Source organism: Ahaetulla prasina, chromosome 3 (genome assembly GCF_028640845.1).
Source record: "Ahaetulla prasina isolate Xishuangbanna chromosome 3, ASM2864084v1, whole genome shotgun sequence".
NCBI classification, from domain to species: Eukaryota; Metazoa; Chordata; class Lepidosauria; order Squamata; family Colubridae; genus Ahaetulla; species Ahaetulla prasina.
This window is the reverse complement of record NC_080541.1, coordinates 170,275,573-170,299,667: the sequence shown is the minus strand read 5'-3', so window position 1 is coordinate 170,299,667 and position 24,095 is coordinate 170,275,573. Positions and strand designations below refer to the sequence as shown.

General features: G+C 35.8%; 1 protein-coding gene across 1 annotated transcript in view; it reads right to left on the bottom strand.

The window, feature by feature from the left end:
- FAF1 (Fas associated factor 1) overlaps nt 1–23,755 on the bottom strand; it is a 214,097-nt gene extending 190,342 nt beyond the window's left edge. The window contains exons 1-2 of the mRNA XM_058175963.1: nt 23,336–23,755; nt 8,104–8,172 (exon numbers count right to left, since the gene is read on the bottom strand). Coding sequence (XP_058031946.1) covers nt 8,104–8,172; nt 23,336–23,368 — 102 coding nt within the window. The 5' untranslated portion in view covers nt 23,369–23,755. The remainder of the gene's footprint in view (nt 1–8,103; nt 8,173–23,335) is intronic.
- Between the last annotated feature and the right edge of the window lie 340 nt (nt 23,756–24,095).

The following is a 24,095-nucleotide window of genomic DNA, read 5'->3' as shown; positions in this document are numbered from 1 at the left end:
ATATGAACTATTCTGAACTCCCAGGAATCTTTCCGTATTACTAGTTCTAATTTCTGGACACACTATGAGCATTCTAAAAATCCAAAGATAACTGGTTTCATTGTTTCCTTCCATGTATTTCCTACACATTTTTACTGATATAAGGATAAATCCAATACAATGCTATTCTTCCTATCTGCTCCCTTTCTAAAATATACATTTAGAAAGAGCTTTAGTTCTTTCTGGTTTACTATTAACTTTCCTAGGGCAGAGCTTAATATTTAACTGCCATTAAATATGGTTTTTAAAAAGAGATAATTATGCAAAGCAAGTGAAATACCAATACAATGATTACATGCAACAAAATGTGGGGCACAGAAGCATTCTAAATTAATAACATTAATATGTAATAAATTCAGCGGTAAAACATAAGATTCTTTTTTGCTCTTAGACATTTAAGATACATTTTTTTGATTACCAAACAGGAATATACAACCTTTTCAAATGGCTCCATTGGCCAATTACAGATAGGCTGTTAATTCCTCCCTTTTTGTCCATGGCAGTACATTTCATTTCTACAAATAGCCTAGTGGCAGAGATGGATGAGGATTCTGCGGCTTGCTACCCAACACATTTAGAAATATCAGGTTTGAAAAGTCTATATTAATAGATCTGAATTTCAGACAGTAATTAAATCCAGTTTATATCACATACATCAGTATTTGCTTTCTTCTTTGGAGTGTTTCTAATACTTCAGTGGGTGTTTGCATATCAGCACATGCATGTATGTACTGCAAAAAGATTTATAAAATGTGTATCAGGTCTGTTCATACGCTGAAGCTGCTGAGGAACATTTTGTACTGGAAACATCATATATTGAAATATATTATTTTTTATAATGAATTAAATTCAGACTCAGTCATTTAAATTGCAAAATAACACTTCTGAAATAATTTGAAACTAGTTATTGCTAGAGTAAATTCAATTGGTTTAGTCAGATATGAGTAAACCTTATCTATTTAACTAAAAGAATGGCTGATCTGACTTCTCAAGGAATATATTTATTACATGCCATACCCCCATATATTTGGTAGAAGGCAACACACAAATTTATACAAGTAGTGAATCTTAAAATAAGAACTGAAACATTAATATATTAATTACTAAACAATATGTACTTGATTGCTTCATATTCATCCATTCAGATGTGCAATCATGTTTCATCATTCACTGTTTTTAAAAATTCTAATGATCCTTGGGAATTAATATTTATTTGCATTTCCTAACTCATGAGAAAAAGCAATTTCCCCCCCTAGCAACCCTCATAGTAGCCTAGAGCAACAAAGTGAAGTCTACAACATATTTATTATCTCTGATATCTCAGTTTTCCTGAGATCAAATCTTAAAATATCGTTCTTGCTAATAAGAAGTCACATTCACCATAAAAAAAATTACCCTAATGGCATTGGTCTTACTCATAATGAAAGCAAATTAAAGCTATTTTGAGAATGCATATTTTTCTTCCTAATAAAAATCTTGTAAGATTCTAAAAACATTTAACTTTTCCAAATTCCCAAGCATCACACAACAGTGTTTTTCTAAACCATCTGCAACAGACTTGTAAGTGTATCACAAGCTTCCTAACAAACAGGAAGCAGCAGGTGAAGCTAAGCAAGATCACATCAAATACCTGTACAATTAGCACAGGGGCCCACCAAGGCTGTGTGCTCTCCCCACTTCTCTTCTCTCTGTATACCAATGACTGCATCTCCAATGATCCATCTGTTAAGCTACTGAAGTTCACAGATGACACAACAGTGATTGGTCTCATTCGAGACAATGATGAATCCGCATATAGACGAGAGGTCGAACGACTAGCCTTATGGTGCAACCAAAACAATCTGGAACTGAACACACTCAAAACCGTAGAAATGGTGGTAGACTTTAGGAGAAACCCTTCCATACTTCCACCTCTCACAATACTAGACAACACAGTATCAACAGTAGAAACCTTCAAATTTCTAGGTTCTATCATATCGCAAGATCTAAAATGGACAGCTAACATCAAAAACATCATTAAAAAAGGACAACAAAGAATGTTCTTTCTGCGCCAACTCAGTAAGCTCAAACTGCCCAAGGAGCTGCTGATTCAGTTCTACAGAGGAATTATTGAGTCTGTCATTTGCACCTCTATAACTGTCTGGTTCGGTTCTGCAACCCAACAAGAAAAACACAGACTTCAGAGGATAATTAGAACTGCAGAAAAAATAATTGCTACCAACCTGCCTTCCATTGAGGACCTATATACTGCACGAATCAAGAAGAGGGCCGTGAAAATATTTACAGACCTCTCACATCCTGGACATAAACTATTTCAACTCCTACCCTCAAAACGACACTATAGAGCACTGCACACCAGAACAACTAGACACAAGAACAGTTTTTTCCCGAAGGCCATCACTCTGCTAAACAAATAATTCCATCAACACTGTCAAACTATTTACTGAACTACTATTAATCTTCTCATAGTTCCCATCACCAATCTCTTTCCATTTATGACTGTATGACTATAACTTGTTGCTGGCAATCCTTATGATTTATATTGATATATTGACCATCAATTGTGTTGTAAATGTTGTACCTTGATGAACATATCTTTTCTTTTATGTACACTGAGAGCATATGCACCAAGACAAATTCCTTGTGTGTCCAATCACACTTGGCCAATAAAAATTCTATTCTATTCATTCTATTCCAATAGAAAAGGACTAGGAATAGAACAGAAGCAGCATTGGTTTATTTATTTAGAAGATTTCATGATCAGGTGCAGACTAGTGGTTGATCAGGTTGAGACAACTGGTAAAATAGTTGTAGGAGGTAAATGGAAGTTGATGGTGAGGTTCTAATCAAGGCAATAGGAGCAGCAATACTTCTAATCTCTTCCTCAGAAGCAGCCTGGTAGATACAATGTGGTTAAGAGGGGACTATTCTGAGAATTACCACTCCTTAAAAAAAAAAGAAGAAGAGTGGCATGTGTTATTCTGATATTAAATCCACTACCAAATGTTGCTGTAAGATCCAAATAACTCTAAGATGGGCAATATGCACTTCCACTTATGCCATCCTATAATAATTATTTATTTCATGGTTTTATTAAAGTTTCAGAAGGAAGGCGAAATTATTGAAACTTCACTGCCTCACTGAAAGCAAAAGGAATTTTTTCTGCTGAATCTTATCAGTGGGCATTAGGGTATAAAAAAAATAAACCTATAGTGCTGCAGGTGAATTTTTTTTTTAGTTTTGATAAAAAAATGTTTAAACAAATTTCCTATATTCCAAAAGCCAAAAGCATCAATCAGCTTTAAAAACATTGAAAGTTTGTACTCTTTGCATAATTAGTTTAGTTTTTGCTTTAGGGCAACATTTTAATTACTCTTTTAACTGTTTAAAGCAATGTAATTATAGTTTGCATAAATGTATAAAATGCCTCCCACCTTAAGTTTAAACTTGCTACCCTGAAAATATGAATTTGTGAAAAGAAATGCTTAACGAGAGGGGGAAAAATTTAGTCAGAGTGCCAAGCGCTTCTGTCTTCTCAGGTGCTGCCTTTTGTGTGGACTAAGAGTACAAAGAACTCTCTATTACAAGAAATAGAGTAGCTTCTTCATAAAAAGAAATTGACATTTATTAGCCTTGCCGCTCACTTGATGACTCTGCATTTCTTGCTGGCAGCTGCGCAAGGATAATAGAAGTAGAAAGAGTTCATTACTGCAGTAATGAAATTTCAACTACTGTTTAGATAAGGTTGCATATGGTACTTACATTACTTTCATAACTTGTCACCAAGCCTTACCAAAGGCTTACTTCTCTACTGATACTGTGCATTACTGAATTTTATATCTTCAAATTCATGGAAACTAAACATAATATTTAATAGCAAATTGGGAATAAGTTAAGTTCCAAAATTCTACAAGCACCTCACTTTTTATTATAATGTTCCCATTTGTTCATTTTTTTGGCAAGCAACTGCAGATGTAAAAAACAAAACCCAAGCTAAAACAGTCTTTATAAAGTAGGCGTGATGAGCAGCATTCTTAAGCATTTAGCCTACCCCTTCCCACCACATCCAAATGCACAGCCATCACTTCTTTCAAAGATTATTTTGGTGCCTCAGTACTTTTCAGTTTTAGTGCCTCAGAACTTCTCAATTAACTGTAGTGTACATGAATGGAAAGATATAGATATGCTTATTTTTCTAGCATGAAAATGGTTTTTTTTTTCATTGGTGCATACATAGTTCGAAACAGATTCAGCTTTTGAATTCAACTTTCCTTGTATGTCAATTAAGAACCCAGAAACTGTATAGCAAAACATGCCTGGAAACGTAAATTTATAAATATGCTTTTTGAATTTTCCAAGAGGAAAATAATAAAATTCTATAAATATCTCCAAAGCCATTGCTAAACTATTTATACAAAGTTAAAAGCTATAAATTATTTTACACAGGAAATATATGAGATAGTCTATACTTCACATAAAAATCTGTAGTATAAGTATTTTATGAAGAACATCAAAACTTGTAATGTTACCTATAAAGTTATTCATGTTAATATTCTACAGAAGAACACACACTGACTGAAATATCTAGTTTATCATTTTTCATTTCTTGCAATTACAATGACCATATGTGATTTATTTTCAAAAACTCTCCTTTAGCTTTATTTAATTTATTTATTTTTCTTGGTTTTGCTTTTGAATTTTCTAAATGTTCTAAAACTAAAAATATAATTTTGTTGTCCGTACAAACTTCTTTCAGGTTTGCCCTCTTTTTCAGGTTTGCCCTTTGTTTTTTCAGTGAAAATATGGTCATTGTACCTGAAATAGATGAACAGTAATACAACAATACAACAATGAATACTTTCTAGGAAAACTATTTCTTGATCAAAAAAGAACTGATTCTGGAATTAAAATTTTGGGCTCACCTGAGTATTCTAATTCTTCAAGATAAACATCTAGTAACAAGTAGATGAATTATTAAAATTTGGAACTGAATTCTATAGAAAATGTCTAGAGTTTGACTCTTAAGAGCTAGAAGTAAATCTGAAGGATTGTTTCAACATCTCCTTCATAACATTCTGATACAGGGAGCCCTGAAGTTGCATTTGGTGAGATTGCACAACACATACATAAATCCATGATTATTTAAACTGTAAAAATGAAGACTCGAGAGTGCATAACTTTTGAAAATAGTAAAATGCAATATCCCCTCTTTTAAGATCTGCATCTGGAATGGTACAGTTGCAAGCTCTAGTAACTTGTGTAGGTTTTTTATTTTTACAAAAAATATCAAGAACAATTTTGCACTTCTTCAGCCTCAACATAATCTGTATAAACCCCACTACAAAAAAAAGTCTTATTCTCTTTCAGTAGCTGCTTTCCTTAATACAGGCTGTATCCTTTTAAAAATGAAGAAGTGTGGCATACTGAATATTTAAAAGGTGTCTACAATTGTTTGACTGGTTGATTATGTTCTTTTGACTCTTAGTGACCAAAGGTATCTGTACTTAGGCTATAATAGCATATTTCTAAGAATACAAAAGAGAATCTCCATAATCCAGTATTTGGTATCTGAATTTAAAAGATGTTCATCTTCTTGGCCCATAACAATGTATTTTCTAGCTATTAAAATCAGAACAAGACCTATATAAACAGTATGTTGTCTGGTTACAATTAGTTGGAGCAATCAACATCACCATAATAGTAATAATGTTCCTTAATAACAGTATTCCTATAATAACTATTTTCTCATCATCATAATACTTACTAATTGTTAATACTAAAGGTAAAGATTCCCCTTGCACATATGTGCTAGTCGTTCCCGACTCTAGGGGGCGGTGCTCATCTCCGTTTCAAAGCCGAAGAGCCAGCGCTGTCCAAAGACATCTCCGTGGTCATGTGGCCGGCATGACTAAATGCCAAAGGCGCACAGAACGCTGTTACCTTCCCACCAAAGGTGGTCCCTATTTTTCTACTTGCATTTTTTACATGCTTTCGAACTGCTAGGTTGGCAGAAGCTGGGACAAGTAACGGGAGCTCACCCCGTTACGCGGCACTAGGGATTTGAACCGCTGAACTGCCAACCTTTCGATCAACAAGTTCAGCATCTTAGCCACTGAGCCACCACATCCCTCAATTGTTAATACTAATTCATATTAATAGTAAACATGTCATAATTCTCTCAAAGTAAAATTAGTTGTTCTCTTACACTTTTAAACATTCTAATTTCTGTTTTTGTTAGTTAACCATTGATAAAACAAATCCCATAATTCAAAATATTCCATGTCTTCCTTCTCTTTAATTTCAAGTGTTAGCCTGTCCATTTCTGCACATTCTGTTTATATAAATATTGAAACTGTTGCTCTTTCTTTATATAGCAAAACTAAAAAATTAATTTGAAGGAGAAAAAAAGAAACAAGACAGTCTGCAACCTCAATAATGCCTTTTTAAAAAAAATCCTGCACTGCTGGATACAAAGTAATAAAAACCGGCAGCACTTTTTTTTTACATTAAGGATTATTAATGTTTTAAATCTTAAACTGTAAAACCGTAAGATAATTCTACCTCATCTTTTGGATATAAAATATAACCATTTCTCTCCAAAAAACTCAGAAAACTGCCGTTTTTTCAATGTGTCACATTATACCACTTTCTTCTGCATACAAAGACAACTAGATTTCCAATAAATTTCCAACTTTTTAATGTATCTATGAACATCTGACCTCCTAATACATATCAGTTGACACTAAATTCTTTCCTATCATTGTACAATATGAAACATTATACCCATTCTGTTTCTTTATTTAACCTTTCTTTGACCCTGAAAATGCATTATCTTTATTGGCACAAGTATGTAGATTTGAGAATTTTTGGCAAGACATTTTGGCAAAGATTTGTTCAAAATTGAAGTACAGTTACAAATAGATGCTAACACAAGCTTACTGTCCCCCTCAGACTCTCAATATTTCTTATGAAACATGGTTTCACTTTTCTAAACTCATGCATTGGCCAGATATCTCATACTTTACTGTGTATCTGAAAAATTTGATCTTAATAAAAATCTGCCTAGGACTGAACTCCCTCAGGAGAAACAGACCCTGTTCTTTAAAAATCCAGGAAATTTACATTTAGTATGGATCCCTGAAAAGAATCCAAATCAGACTTTACTAGAGATACATGTTGTCAGTAGGTAGCCATAAGATTGCAATAAAAAAAACCTGGCCTTGAGGTTATTAGTATTTCTTTTTTCACTATAGCATACCTTGTCTCTCGACTAATTTGGAAAGAAAAGTTGTATCCTCCTGAAGCATACTCTTGTATACTGTTACCATTACTTCACTTCCAATACACACCTCAAAAAAACATGAAAGCGCAGAGACATATGATACTTGATCAAAGGTAAGGAAATACAACTGATGCTTTGTCACCATGAACAGCCCAGTAAAATCAGAAAGCAGTAATGATGTCCAAAACTAAATGGAATCCTTACAAAGATGTAAAAGGAGAAACTTCCATCCCTGCCCCAAGACCCTGAAAAAGGACAAAGCTACATCACGAGTAACATCATTCCAAATCAAATACAATGGGAAAACATTGCAATCAATTGGGCCAATAAGAAAACTTTGGTTACTGCTTCTTGCAATGCCAAATTACATTTCCCCCAAAAGTGAAGAGCCAATTGTTCTTTGTAGTATGTACTCTGAACATGTATTTCTTGATTTAGGATTTTAATCTGGCTTTCATTCAGAAGCAAAAAAGCAGGTTATGTTCTACTCTTTCCTCTTATTTTTCCACATCAAAAAGCCTATGAGGTAAGTCAGGATGAGAGACAGTGACTTCCCCAAATTCTCTTAATGAACTAGTACCAGGTTTCTCTTCCTCCTAGTCCATTTTAATCACAATATCACATCTTCCATGATTTGAAAATGGGCTGGTAGACTTGACACAGCACTACATTAAGTTTGCTTATCCTTTGAACTGTCAGTCTTCCAGCTAGCCATGCTAGGATTCCAGCAATTTTCCCTCTGATTTTAAGCATTAAACACATAAAGTAAAATAAATACTTACCACTAAATCCCAGTTATTTTGTTCAAGTAAGGTGATAGCTTCATCAATATTTTCTATTCCAGTACATGCCTAAAATAATAAAGAATGACAAAGTTTCAGCTGAAAAAAATCTGCCAAAAATAATAATTTGTTAAAAATCCTACAGGTTAAAAACTGCATTCAGCAGGATCACATCCTCTTGATATCTAGACATCTTAAGACATAAACATAGATTAAATGTAGGAGATTCTATTGTATGAGTTGAGAAAATTTAGACATCAGCTGGTAAACCAAGAATTATCAAACTTGTAGTTCATCTTATTAATCCAATGGCTAGCTTTAATAGATTACAGTAGTATAGCTATACAATAGTACAGTAGTATATAACTCTTCCTATTTGCAAAATATTTAATAATAGTCAAGCAATACTCTTGCCATTCCTATTTTATTATGAACAAAAGATTTCTATCCTATTCAGATAGTTGCTGAAGCAAAATATATATTCAGTTAAGAGGTATGACCCATCACAGTTTATTCCATAAATATAGCTATAACCATTATACTGAGTGTTAACTTTGCATGAAAGACATCCTAGATTAAGCTGTTGATATATCCAAGTAAAAGGAGGACCATCTTATTTTAACTATTTTCACATCTATCTTCTCACACACAAAGTGTTCAAGGCAAAGTATAAAAACAATAAAAGAGGAAATAAAAATATCCTTCCTGTAAATGACTACTTCAGCTTCAATCGCAATATTACAAGAGCAAAAAATAGATTCAAGCTTAATGTCAACCGCTTCAAACTTGATTGCAGAAAATATGACTTCTGCAACAGAGTTGTTAATGCTTGGAACTCATTATCTGACTCCATAGTCTCTAATCAAAATCCCAAAATCTTCAACCAAAAACTGTCTACTATTGATCTCACCCCATTCCTAAGAGGACTATAAGGGGCGTGCATAAGAGCACAAAAGTGCCTACCGTTCCTGTCCTATTGTTCTCTTTATTATATCTAATTAATATAGCTATGCATATCCTTTACATATATATATATGTGTGTGTGTGTGTGTGTGTGTGTGTGTGTGTGTGTGTGTGTATATATTTCATGATATGTTTTTCTTTTTTTACTATGACAATGTTTATGTATACTGTTGTGACAAAATTAAATTTAAAAAAAAATCATTACATATAGGAAAGCCATCCTCCTAGATATTTGTATGATGTACAATACAGAAAATTGTGTATTGCTATATTACTCCATGTGAAACTAATTATGAAAGAAAATACATGCTTGCATTATTCTGCAAACAGGTAGGCTTTGATTATCACAATTGGGACCTAAATTTCTAATGCTAAACAAAATAGTTAAGTAAGTAGCACCTGATTTTAGGACCTTTTTGTCATGGTTTTTAAGCAAATCATTGTTAAGTGAATTGCAAGGTCATTAAGCCAATCCTGCTTCCCCCATTGACTTTATTTGTTGGAAGCTAGTGGGAAAGCTGCAAATGACAATCACATAGCCCTCGGATACTGCAACCATCATAAATACAAATGCTAGTTATTAATTGCCCAAATTTTGATCATGTAACAATGGGAATACTACAACAAATTGTGAGAACCAGTTGTAAGTCACTTTTGAACAGTTACTAAACAAATATCTATGGAGATTCTCAGTCATCCAGCTCATGGTTGTCCTAAAGGTGCTTTTTCAAGAAGCAACTGGACTTTCTGTTTTTCCTTTGAAGACATTTCGCTTCTTATTCAAGAAGCTTCTTCAGCTCTGACTGGATGATGGGGAATGGAAGGATTTATACACCTCACATACAGCTGGTCATTTGCATCCTTTTAGCAAATTGTTAATGCCACCTGGAGGTTTATCTCCAATCTACAACACAGACCTTTCAACAGTTCCAAGAAGGCTCCACACCCATTTGCACCACTCAGGTGACTCCAGGACACAGACAACCCTCCAAGTGGCCTCTATGTCTCTCTAAAAGGATGCAAATGACCGGATGACTGCAAGGAATATAAATCCTTCCATTCCCCTCCATCCAGTCAGAGCTGAAGAAGCTTCTTGGATGAGGAGCAAAATGTCTTCAAAGAAAAACCAGAAAGTCCAGTTGCCTCTTGAAAAAGCACCTTTGGGATCCTATAGAACTATCTTTAGTTGTATTTTAAATGTGCATTTAACAAAAGCATGGTTTAGTAATCATTGGGCCTAAAGCAAATTTGAATAGGAAACTTTTTCATTATCTGCAGCCGTCCTAACTCTTCAATTTAAACTCTTCAATTTAAAGTGGCCTTTACTTTTTTAGAAAATTTTCATTAACTTGTAAAAATAAGGCACATATACCAGTGCATTAAATTTGTTACATATTTCACTCCTTCCAATAGAAGGGAATGAGAGTTGATTTGCACTTTTTTCAAGTATCTACTTTGAAGGGCTGAACGATTCCACAAAGCAAAATTTTCTTTAGAGGGAAAGAACTCAAGTGGCTACAAGACAAAAAGGGACTGGCAAAAATTCCTCCTTTTGTTATTGGTATTGTTTTGCTGAATCAAGCTTCTTCCACCCATAGCAAATTTTCTGTTTGCAATTCATGAAGGCAAACAATATCTAAAGCAAAAATTAAAACCAGATTTCATATTATATTTCCTACCCAGAAACCTCAGTTTCTTTTGGATCTTTCTTTTTTTTTCATATGCGAAACATACTTTCTCCTTGATCCACATATAAAAACAGACGTATGTTCAAGCTCAATGAAAAATCCAGGTGGCAGGCAGCTACAGTTTCGTTTCTAAATTCTATCCTAGCTTTTTGAATACTTTAAACCATCAAAATCTAAGCGAGCGAGTGAGCAAGCGAACAAGAAAGTTCATTTTAATCCTTATGTATTCAGAGTGCATCGGTAATGTATGTTATATACACTTCTTAATGGCAGAACATAAAATCATAGTGCTGGAAGGGGCCTCAGGGGTCTTCTAGACCAGGAGTCTCCAACCTTGGTCCCTTTAAGACTTGTGGACTTCAACTCCCAGAGTCCCTCAGCCAGCAAACCTGGCTGAGGAACTCTGGGAATTGAAGTCCACAAGTCTTAAAGGGACCAAGGTTGGAGACCCCTGTTCTAGACCAAACCCTTGCTCAAGGCAGGAGACCTTATATCATCAATGGTAAGTGGCTGTCCAGTCCATTTTTGAAAACTTCCAATAATGGAGCACCTACAACTCTCAAAAGCAAACTATTCCACTGATTAATTGTTCTGTCAGAAAATGTTTCCTTACTTCTAGGTTGGATCTTTGTTTAACAAGCTTCCACATATTACTTCTTGTCCTGCCCTTTGGTGTTTTGGAGAATAAATCAATTGCCTCTTCTCTGTCACAGCCCCTCAAGTACAGGAAAAGAGTTATCATGTTCCCTCTAATTATACTTTTTGATAGGCTTGATGTACCTAGTTCCTTCAACCATTCATTTTCCACACACCCCTGCAAAGATTTCTCTAAACTGCTTGTGCCCAAAAGGGCCTGTGTCACCTGAAACATGGCCACAGGTTGGCAATAAACAGAAAAGGACTAATACTTCACTACCCTTATCACCATGAGGTAAGGCCTTAAGGCTTTAATCACAGCTCTCACCTGTATCCGGTTGAGTTTGTCTCTAAACATCTTTCTTCTGTTGCTTAGCTCTTTTGTAAATCACAGGGAGTGACAGATCGTGAGAGGGGAAAGGATGCCTAGACATGATCCAATTCAAAGCTGCATCTGCCTTATTCCAAGTGGTGACCAAGACTCCAGATGGATCATGCAGCAGATCAGCAAGAACGATCCCCAGCTCCTGCTGAAACCCATCCAGTTCCATTAGTCACCAAAAGCAGCCCAATCTAGCCAAGCTTCCCTGCGGTTAGTGGTACCATGAAATCCAATGGTACAGTAATACAATGTGATCCAACCATGACAAGGGGAGCACCTAAATCTCTCCCAATTTGAGATCACATAGTGACTGTTCCGACAGGAACACCAGGTTCTGTGTATGACTACTGTCCTTTATCAGCCTCTTGATGACCTCGACAGGCTCACGGCCATCACTGTGGCCATGAACTCCTGAACTGATTCAGACCCAGAGAAGGAAGATTGAACTTCCCAAGACCACAAGTCTGGGGAACTCCACAACCAACCTGGAAATGGAGTCAAGGAGTTCAGGCAGAGAGCTTACTATGCAGCAGGGAGGCCATTCTAATATTAGCTGGCAAGCAATACAGTAATCTTTTTCCAATATATGAAGTACCACATGTAGGAAAATATAGTCTCCCCTACCCTATGCTCTGAAATCATCTTTCATGATACCCTGCTATACATATTGACAAGAAAGAAAGACAAGAAAACTTACAAACGCTGCTGAGCTTTGGAAGTATTCTTATCAAAGGTCTTCTCAAGGTTTGCTTATCAAGCAAAGTCCTGGCACCCACAGCTCGAGAATAAAATATTTTTTTTTCTACTCAACACACTAAGAAATAGTACTGCTAAATAGTCAAATTACTGATTTAAGAGAGTGGTCTGAAAGGAAGTGGTTGGAAAAATTAATATTTTTAAGTGCTGTACTTCCTATTCATCCTTTTAAGTAGTTTTGGCTACTTTCATAACAATCTATATTCACTGCAATACCTTACCCTAATTGTACAAGAAAAAATATGTTATCTGCAGCACAATTTGTTTACTAGAATTCAGTCAGTTCTATTTCCCTTTCTGCAATCTCTTTCAGTGACATGGTAGCCAGCCTGAACCCAGCCTAATAAATGTAGAAGAAAGCAAGTTGTCTGAAAAGAGGGAGTGGCTCTTCAACTGTCCGGGTCAACTTTAGTACTCTATGCAAACAATAACAACAACCTCTATTCTTCCTGCAGTTAAAGAATCTGCAAAGGAAAAGAAGCATGGCGTTCTTGTAAAAGCAAAAACACTTGATAACAATTTTTTAATCTATGCCCTAAATACCCACTATATCTACATAGTGTAGAAGTGTATAAGTGCTAATCTGTAGCACCAAAAAAGCAAGACAAAGATTCCTTACAAAATCAAGGATCAAAATATAAACTTCTAAACACAAATATGATGAAATACTGTTCATACACCATGCTGCAGAATCAGACAGAAATTTGGTCCAGTGGTTAAACAGGTTAGAAACCAGACTGTGAATTCTAGCCCCATTTAACCATGAAAATCAACTGGGTGACTTCAGGCTAGTCATGCTCTCTAAGGAGGAGGAGCCCAATTCACCTCACAAGTTGTTGTTGTAGGGAAAATAGGAGGAAGGAGTATTACAGTATGTATGTTTACTGCTTTGAGTTACATATAAAGTAATAAAGCAGGATAATTTTTTTTGAAAGTTGAACACTACAGCAAAATCTGCAGTGTTTTCCCCCCTTTAAAAACTAAGTAGTAAGAATTGATTATAGTATAGCTACTAAGTGAACACCAACTACCTATCACCTTCCAATTTATTTTTGCTCAAATTCCTTGCTTACTTCTCAAAATATTTCTCCATTTTTAAGCAGCAATGAAGTCATGGATTCACACCTACCAGTATAGAAAACATTTCTGAACACTATTTTTTTTTCTTTTTATGATCCTGTAGTCTCTTTTATCGGGGTGGAGTCGGGATGACTAAATGGAGCTGACCGTTTACTGGTTAGATATCCTTCCTGACACTTGCACAGAGTTTGCAACAGATATTTTCTCTTTGTGCCCTTATAGGGAAACATCTGTCACTCCCTAGGATTGAACTCTTAACCTTCCAAGTGGGAACTGAGGATCTTCACCTCTAGGCCATCGTGCAGCTCTTTCTGAAGTCTATATATTGTTGCAAAAATATGGACAGCCACTAGATGGCAGCAAAAAGTTATGATTTTCTATTCATCTCTGCTGTTTCTAATGGTTGCCCATTTTTTTTGCAGCCCATATCTGATATGGCAATCTTCCAACAACAGGTATGTTATTGTTTGTTGCGAAATCGTGTCCGACCTATTGCGACCCCATGGACAACATTCCTCCAGGCCTTCCTGTCCTCTACCATCCTCTGGAGTCCATTTAAACTCACGCCTACTGCCTCAGTGACTCCATCTAGCCACCTCGTTCTCTGTCATCCCTTTCTTCTTTTGCCTCAATCTTTCCCAGCATTAGGCTCTTCTCCAGTGAGTCCTTCCTTCTCATTAGGTGGCCAAAGTATTTGAGTTTCATCTTCAGGATCTGGCCTTCGAAAGAGCAGTCAGGGTTGATCTCCTCTAGGACTGACTTGTTTGTTCGCTTTGCAATCCAAGGGACTCGCAGGAGTCTTCTCCAGCACCAGAGTTCAAAGGCCTCAATTCTTTGGCGCTCAGCCTTTCTTATGGTCCAACTTTCACAGCCATACTTGGAACTGGGAAAACCATAGCCTTGACTATATTCACTTTTGTTGGCAGGATGATGTCTCTGCTTTTTTGTACGCTGTCTAGATTTTCCCTCTCCAGTGGATCATGTTTTGTCAGAACTCTCTGCTATGACCTGTCCATCTTGGGTGTCCCTGCACGGCATAGCTCATAGATTCATTGAGCTACGCAAGCCCCTTCGCCACGACAAGGCAGTAATCCATGAAGGGGAACAACAGATATACATACAAAAATTATTAACTGATCTGAATTACCTCTAAAAATCTCTTTATTAACATTAATTTTCAAAGATAATTTAGTAAGCCTGAAATCAATAGACAAAAAAAGCCAAATTCAAATGTCTGTGCCTATACCAGAACACGTACTCAGTCTAGACATATGTGTTCAGTCGACACACAGAATTAGAAATACATGTTCTGGGCCAGGTATTTTGGGATGGACACACCAGTGTCCCACACAATGACATAATTAAATACTTGTTTCCTGATATTTGATGCAAAAATCAAAAAAATTACAAAGTTCACCAAAAAACCACAAACAAATCAACAATCAAATAGGCAAGGAAAAAAGACAGACTAGTAATGATAATAGTTAGAATTTACTCTTCATCATCTGTCACATTCTTTTTTTTTTGCAAAAAGTTTTATTATTTTTTTTACCACAAACAAACATAAAAACATCTTCAATCCAAAAAACAATGTTGTCGGTAGGCTGATTACAAATCCTTTGTGCAATTTCAACATATACATGTCATAAATTTATCTAATCTTACATTATGCCAATCTTATTACATCATTCATCTCATCATCTTCAATCAATTTAATTCAAAATTTCCCCTCATAATAATCTTTCTCAAATCTATTTTATTGTATCTTCCCTTCTAACCATTGATAGAATAAATCCCATATTTTATAATATTGTTTATCTTCCTGTTCTCTAATTTCAAATGTCAATTTACTCATTTCTGCACATGAGAAATTACTATGCAAGATGAAATTATTCAAAAAATAAAAGTAAATCATCTGTCACATTCTTGATGCTAGGAAGCAAAACCTGGTAATATAGTAATTGCTGAAACTTTTTGTCCACATGGTAATCACCTTGGAATGATTATTTAAAGAGGAGAAAGGTCCCAAGCACTTCATTTAAAGCTGAAATGATGACAGGTGACTAACCCACTTGTTATGTTTCTAGTGTTTAGTACAAAAATTCTATACTAACTGAAGTTTTTTAATTTAATTAATTCAATTATGGGCCTCCTATTTAACTGCTATTATCTATTACAGGGATGGTGAACCTTTTTGGCACCAAGTGCCCAAACCAAAACACACACACACGTGCGTGTGCTCACCAGCCACCTGGTCTCTGGGTTTCTGGTGTGTGTGCGCAGTGCTCCAGTGCGCACGGAGACCAGCTGGCTGGCGCACATGTATGTGCCGGAAACCCGAAGAGCAGGTGGCTGGCGCGCACATGCGCATCAGCCACCTGGTCTTCGGGTTCTCAGTGATCTGGTGTGCATGAAGACCAACTGGCCGGTGCCCATGAGCACACCAGAAACCAGAAGAGTAGCTGGCAATGGCGCACGTGACCACAGAGAGGATTCTGCGTTCCACTGCTGGCCATAAGTTCACCATCATGGATCTATTATAACAAGGGTGGGAAAACTTCCATAATGCAGCATGTATTACAGCCAGGGGCACAGACAGAAGCCCTGCCCTTTTCCTCCAGCCTAATTTCAACAATGCTCTATGCTATCTATATCAGAGGAAAAAGCACAATTACTCCTACTTTATGGAGAAAGCTGCTTGATACAAGAGAAAAAAGAGCAATCAGCCCTGTTTTCTCTTAAAGGGAGGGGGGAGAGAGCAGTCATCCATCCTCACTTCCTGTTGCACAGAGAATGACACTTCCTGCAAACAGAGACAGGAATATTGTCATTGTAGCTTTTCTTGCATAGAACTGAAGGGTCTAGAATCTGGCCTAAATGACAAAGATTTTCATTAAGAGCTTCACGTCTTATGTTATCCAGATTATTGGGGACAGAGAGGAGATAATCTGGTTAATGGTCTAGATTAAACCCTCATTGTCATTCCCAATCAGGAGATTCCCAAAACATGATGGCTAGAGCCATGTTATATATGTCCAAAAATGGACTTGCTGTGGCTAGAGAAAACTTGATGTCACCAAGGCCACTTAGTTTCTTGCAACAATCTGGATTAAGAAGCTAAATTCCAAGTACATAAGACAGATGACTTGTAACTGTCTGCAATAAAAAATAATTTCTATTTATAATAGGATAAATGTAAAATAAAATATTGTATGCCAATTGTATTTAGCATCTTAAACTGCTAGTGCATGTTGAAATGCATATTAAATGCATATTAAATCCTTATGATTTATATTGATATATTGACCATCAATTGTGTTGTAAATGTTGTACCTTGATGAACGTATCTTTTCTTTTGTGTACACTGAGAGCATATGCACCAAGACAAATTCCTTGTGTGTCCAATCACACTTGGCCAATAAAAATTCTATTCTATTCTATTCTATTCTAATATTACAGGGGTTGTTGTTTTTTACTGTGTACTTTTCACAGATGTGGTTCATTAGCTGAGTGTTTCAATAATACATATTAAGAAAAGATCTCATAAAAAGCAGAGATAGCCATGCTGGTGAAAACTAAATTCCAAATCCATATTAGGACTATAGTTTTAATAGTAAGTATAGTAAATAAAAATGTGCACGTTTTAAGGTCTTGCACTTTTAAAAGTAGTATTTAACACTGACAACATGCTATTAAAAAAGGACCTAATAACAGCTCTGAAACGATTTCAACTCTCACTGAACAAAATCTAATAGCCATGTTGCTAGTCAAGTGGCTGAGAGTTTCACAGATGCTGATATCCCTGATAAACAACTACATGGAAGAGATGCTCTTCTTATCAAGCAAACACAGAGATACACCCACAGTTTCTCCCTCTTTCCTAGAAACAGGAAAATTGAGTGTCCTTTTAAAATGAGGCAGAAATTGCTAGCCACATGTTGGAAAACATCCAGTTTCAGGTAAATTCACTACATTCCAAGAAACTGAGGACAAATCCAGATAAACTGAAGCAGAGGGGGAAAGTGTTCTTTAAGGAGTCGTCTTCTCTAAGAACAGATAAAAATGTGAAGTTACAAGATTTCATGCTAATTTTTTTTTCTTTTATATATAGAGAAATATAGAGAATCTTCATTGCTCTATGTAAATTTCATAATTATGTAATTAATCCTCAGTTTGCATTAGTCCTTTCAATCTGTTTGCATGAAATTTTACAAGAACCCTCTTGTAATTGCAATTGTTGTATTATTTCTTCTGAGGTTCCAGCTGAAAAAGAGCAATTTGTAGCCAATTAACTACAACCAGCAACATTTTGTGGGCTGAATGGAGCATTGTTTGTGTTTTATAATTCTCAAGTTTTCTTCCCTCATTTGTAACTATTTTTTTATTTATCTATCCCAAGACTGACTATATGTAATGTCATCCTTTTTTAAAAAGTGTGATTGTATTTATCTCTTACGACATTGGTCTACTTCCCAAGCTGAAGAAAGAAGTCTTGATATCTCTAGTGATACGCTTAGTCACAAGATGAAGATGTGTAATACAGAAAATTATTTCATTTTTTTCATATTTTACCTTTAAATACAAATAGTGTGGCACAGGTACTTAGAACCCCCTCTAAAACAAACTAGGGATGGGAGATAACACGTCCAGGTAAGGTATCCCCTAAGATAGATGGCAGCAATTGTAACTATCAAACAGTACATAAAGGCAAGAAAAGCAGGACCAGGGTATGCTTTTGAGAAAGGATTTTACAAAGATGTTATTACAAGCTGTAAAATGCTACTAGATTCCTTTTAAAATACTTTTACTTTAGTATTTGTTTTCATGTAGAACTATCACATATGTCACTAATTCACTAACAATATTTGGCATTGCCTCTAAAATGCCTTGTAAGCTGTCAAAGTAATCTATTGAATACAATAGATTTCACAAGATTGTATTTGCTCTTTTAAAAATAGCAGAAAAATATAAATGCATTATATGTGAATTTCCAATAAAATGGAGAGATAAGATTACAAATAACCTTGAATTAAATGGAAAAGCAAAGTGACATTAACAAAGACTGGAACTACATACTGGCTTCAATGAAATATCAGTGGTCATTCCAGTCTAATGTTTCAGTTCAACAGGTCATACATGTAAGATTACAATTCAAGCAACATATCACCAATCACATCCCAATGTAAAACATATAGGAAAACAAAACCAAAAGGTAATCTGCTCTCTAATATTGGTGCATAAAAATATTTGTGTTCATATGCCTGAAATAGAACTATACTAAGCCTCCTGTAGATCTTAATCTTATTTCTCAAACTTTAAAATCTGTCAGTTACAGATTTATAGAAAGAACTTATTTCAGATTCATACTCTGTATAAAAAAGCTCACTGCCTTTAGATATTTAGATCAATGCCTTAGATACCATTTTTTTAAAAATAAAGTGTATGAATCAGCCTCCATAGTTTGCTTTGGTAAATATGTGATTTTAAAAAAACATTCAATTTTTTTTCAAGTTACAAACGTTCAATTTTGGAAAAGAAGCATCTTCTTAAAAATATATGAAATTGTGATTTATTTTCCTTTAGCACGAATAAGTCTTCTGAGGATGTAGTCTAAAGTGTAAATCTCAATGACATCATGCAGAAACAAAACAGAAAACATAGTCAGAAATGAGCATTTTGAAAGAGAAAATATTTTCAATTGTATATTAATACTTTGAGTGTTATAGAATTTAATTCTGTAAAAAATATTTCCCTAAATACAAGCTCATGTAACAGAAATATTACTCACAAAATAATTTGAAACTCTTACATAATTAAGTTCTAGAATAAAGTTCTAAATAGAACTTTATACAAAAGATATGAAATATCATGAAAACCACTGCAAAGTGCTGCTATTGTATATAAGAAGTTGTAAAATGAAGGAAATGAAAGTGCAATACTTATAGTCCAGTTAGGAATAGAATCATGCATGGAAGCATCCAACATTTGGATTCAATTCCCACTTAAGAATTTGGCAGGAAAACTTCAATGGTAACTATACCCAGGAAACCATGCACATAGAATTGTAACTTACCCAAAAAAAGTTGTTACAATGATCCTTCGGTCCAGGTTGGTAATTTGTTTTGGAAGACGCAACAAATCCTAACACCGAATACCAAGAAAACCACGTGGCTTACCACATGACCCACTATTTCAGCCGGAAGAAATAGAGAGTCATGAGGCAACCAAAATCAGCAAGTTTTTCCATGCACATCGACTATCAGGAGAAAGACAAGTGCCAGGACAAGATTTCTGCTTCAAAATGTGTCTAATACCAAATTTGATGAGTTTTGAAACAGTCGAGTGCCAAGGTACAACTATATCTTGTTACACATATATGACTATCAATATAATTTATATCTAAGTAAATAGTGTTTAGGTTTTAATATCAGTGATTTTTTTAAAAAATCATTAATTCTTAGCTTCAGAACACAGGAATGCTAATGTATCTCAAAGTGTTCTGACGATCAGCAAATATGGAATTTTTCTTATTTTTCCCCCTTCAATGAAATTACATCAATCAGATCAATCCAATGTATGCTTATTCAAAATAAATTATCTTGCAATGAGTCTTCATCTCGGATGGATGTCAATAGGATTGTGATCCATAATATATAGTATTCAAATGCATATTCATAGTGCAACCTAGTAACCACAGATATAATCAATTTGGTTTGAGCAGTATTGTCTAGTGGTTAAGGCACCAGGCTAGAAACCAGGAGACTCTAAGTTCTAGACCCACCTTAGCCATGAAAGCCAGCTGCCTGACCTTGGGCCAGTCACTAGCTCTCAGTCCAACTAAGCTCATAGGGTTGCTGTTATGGGGAAAAATAGGAGGAAGAAGAAATGTTGGAAATGTTCACCAACTAGGATTATTTGTAAAAATAATAAAGGTGGGATATAAATAAATAACATTATTCATTAATAAATCATAATTGACCTAAGATCTCAACAATTTTGAACTCATAACATTCAATCTAAAATTATTAGGAATACAGTTGAATCCAATGCTGCCCTATTGTATTTTTGTTAGAAAGGTATTTGTAAATCTGCTCCAGAGAAGGAACGGTTTCTTCTGCTGATGCAAGCATGATATTGAATTCACCTTTTGATCTCAAATCTGATAAAAATCAGTAAAAAATAATAAAATATCATAAATGTCATTTGTTTGGGATATATCACCTAGATCCTAAACCGAAACACATAGCATCATAGATTACCGAACTATAATGTCCCTCTTTTGCAGAATGAAAGCAGGTAGCACTTTGTCTTGTATAAAACATCTACATCAACTATTGTCAGCACTTTCATCTGTACATTTTTTAATTTTCACTGCATAGGATACTATACAAACAAGCATGCGAATATAAATCTATTAATATATATTACAAAAATTGAGTATAAAACTTAAAGCCAAATGATCAAGCCAAAGAACAAGATCAAAATGTTTGTTTCTGAAAATGTTCATAAAGCGTGGGAAGTATCAGTAAATTCAGCAAAAGAGTCGCCAAATTGGTGAGATGTAGCAGCATACAAATTTAATAAATAAAACTCTTACTATTTCTCAATATAATTAGCAGGCTCCTTATCAAACAGGAACAGATTGGTATATTACTACATATAAAATGTTCTATGTTTGCCAAATAATTAAGGACTTTGATTTAAACATTTTGCTAAAATTTCAGTGATGTTGTAATTGACCTTCATGGAGCAATTCCTGGGCGTAAATAGATTCTACATACCACAGCATCTGATCTTTGCACATTCTCTTATTTGCTAGGAAGTATACAGTACTTCTTTCTACACTTTATAGTATGATATTTTTCACCTATCTTCTTTAAATATGCTCATGCTGATGCTCATTAGATATTTCATCTGCATGCAGCAAAACAGAAGTAATTTTAAAAGATCAGTTAGAAGAAATTAACAATTGTGACATAATTAACATAAAACAGAATCAGCAATATACACCTGTGGATACTTCTACCTGTGCCTAATATGCTCTGCTGGTGCTTATGATTTAATTCTTTTTTTTTCTTCAGAAACCCTTTTAAGAGAAATATCAGACTCCAGTTACCTTCCACATTTATCTCCCAATATAACTGGCCCCAAAACATGTTATTAGTAAATTAAGATCCTGCGATCCAGTACTCCATTATCAATTGCCAGAGAGTGGAAAACTAAAAAAAAAAATTAACCTCACTGCCATAAGAAGGGGAAAGCTTTCAGATGGCAACAAATGGAGAGATGGAACTGATTTCAAGGAGAATTACAGCTGACCTGATAGAGTAGGAAAAGGAGGTGGGAAAACAAAAGCAAGTATCATATGGGCCACAGAGGGTAAAGTTGAAGTTAAATGGTTAGTGAGGCAGCCCAAACATAAAGGAACATAATCTCTCTCTTCTGGGGGTGGCTTATGTGTGAGAGCATAGACTAAAAGAACTTGAGGAGTAACCCTGAAAGAACAAACTGTGGGTTCAATTCTATTCTTTAGTTTACATTTACAAAGTTTTCTTTATATAAAAACTTTGGCATTTTATGAAATATTTTCTTGGAAATGAATGCATAAGCATTTGCGATACTGATATTTTCTGAAAATGCTATGTTCAATAGCTCAAAAAGAATGAAACTCTAGAACTAAAATTATTCATATAAGCTGTGGTCATTTTTTTAATAAAAGCCATATATAAATTATATTAAACTTGAAAGTTTGTACACATATTCATGGAATTCAAATCCAGTGAATTATTTCCCAACCGATGTATAAATATTACATAAAGAAATCCAGTTCTTACAAACATGCTGCAAGACAAGGCAAACAATCCAATGTTCTCCTTATCTTTTGGACTACAAATGGTATTATTCCTTGCCACTATCCATGCTAGTTAGAAATGATGAGCACTGAAATTCAAAAAGCTGCTTTCTGTATGTTTAAATCTCAAGTTATTACATCTTACCCTAACAAGTTGATTATTGCCCCAAGAGCTAAATTTATGGGAGAATTATATATAATTGTATATGTATAATCAGTTACTTTCTAAATATTAAGATAAAGATTAGACAATGTGAAGGGTTTTTTAAGTGCACAAGGCACCAAAGTTTTTTTCTAATCTTGCATTTAACATCTTTTTTTTAAATCACAGTACACATGAGCCCTTGGAATATAGGCATATCTTTTTATTATCTTCACAGTATTTTTTTTTCTGTCCTGTGAAATTTATGAGAAGTTTGCAAAGCGGTCAGAATTAACCAGATATATGGAGGATAGCCATCTTTTTAAGTACTTGTTTAAAACAACTCCTCTGCCTCTGACTGGGATTAGGCTGTTCCTTTATCTCTTTGCGAAGACAAAGGTTTAGATACAAAGGATTAGTGCATTAACTAATGTTTAGTTAACATTATTCACGTTTCTTGGATTTGTCTCTTGGATTATCGGCTACAAAGAACAAACAGTCTCCAGCTTTATTATCGTTGTTGTGGTTGCTCTACTCTTAATATCGGAGCAGGGCTCGCCAATTCCGGAACTTAGATCCTTCCACCAAAGAACAAGAAAACAGAGAAGCCGGGAGAAAAGGAAAAAGAGGGAGGGGGGAGGAGAGAGAGAGAGAGGGAGGGAGGGAACGAGAGAGAGACAGGGAGGGAAAGAGATCATGGTTAGAATATGGCAGTGGTGGAATTTGAAATTTACCTGAAAATCAGCCAGTATCATTTCTCTATCCATGTTGGACGCTAATGCAGCCGGGAGCGGCCCCTCCTCCTGCCTGAACTGTGCACCTGGAGGCTGCTGCCAGCAAGAACGGGGCTCAAGGGAGTGGGGGTGGGGGTGGGGAATGGGGGGGAGTGGGAAGAGACAGGAGGCTACGATCTCATCTAAACTCCCAAACTTAAGTCAAAGCCCTCAGCCTGCTCCCTCCCCAAGAATGCTTTCCCTCTTCCTAAACCGGCTGTCCCGGCCACCAGAGGGGCGGAGAAAGGCAACCGAAGAGAGCGCAAAGGCAGCCAACCAACCCTGCCTTTAAAACAAGGCGAAGAGCCTCTTAAGTAGCTTCCTCTTTGCCCAGCAAGCGGCTGTCGCACATTTTGCCTGTCATTGAAGTCGCAAAAGAGACGCTTTCCGGCTGCCACGTGACTGGCCCTCCTGTCAAATGCTGGCCGCCGATAAAGCGGCGGGTGGGGGGGGCAAAGAAGGAGGGAGGAGAACGGAGGTGGGGGGATGCAGGGAAAGCGCTTTGGGCTATTATGTAAGCTTGCCGACTCCTAGGGAGGGAGGAAGGGAGGGGGGCAGAAAAGAGAAAGAGGACGGGGAGGTTCCTCACCGCCCCCCCCTTTTTTTTTTTCTTTGAAAAGAATCAAAAGGGTGGGGTCGGCGGGCCCGCTAACGACCTTCCGCAGACGCCGGTTCTTCGACGAGGAAAGGAAAAGGAGGGATGGAGCTTCGCTTTTGTGAA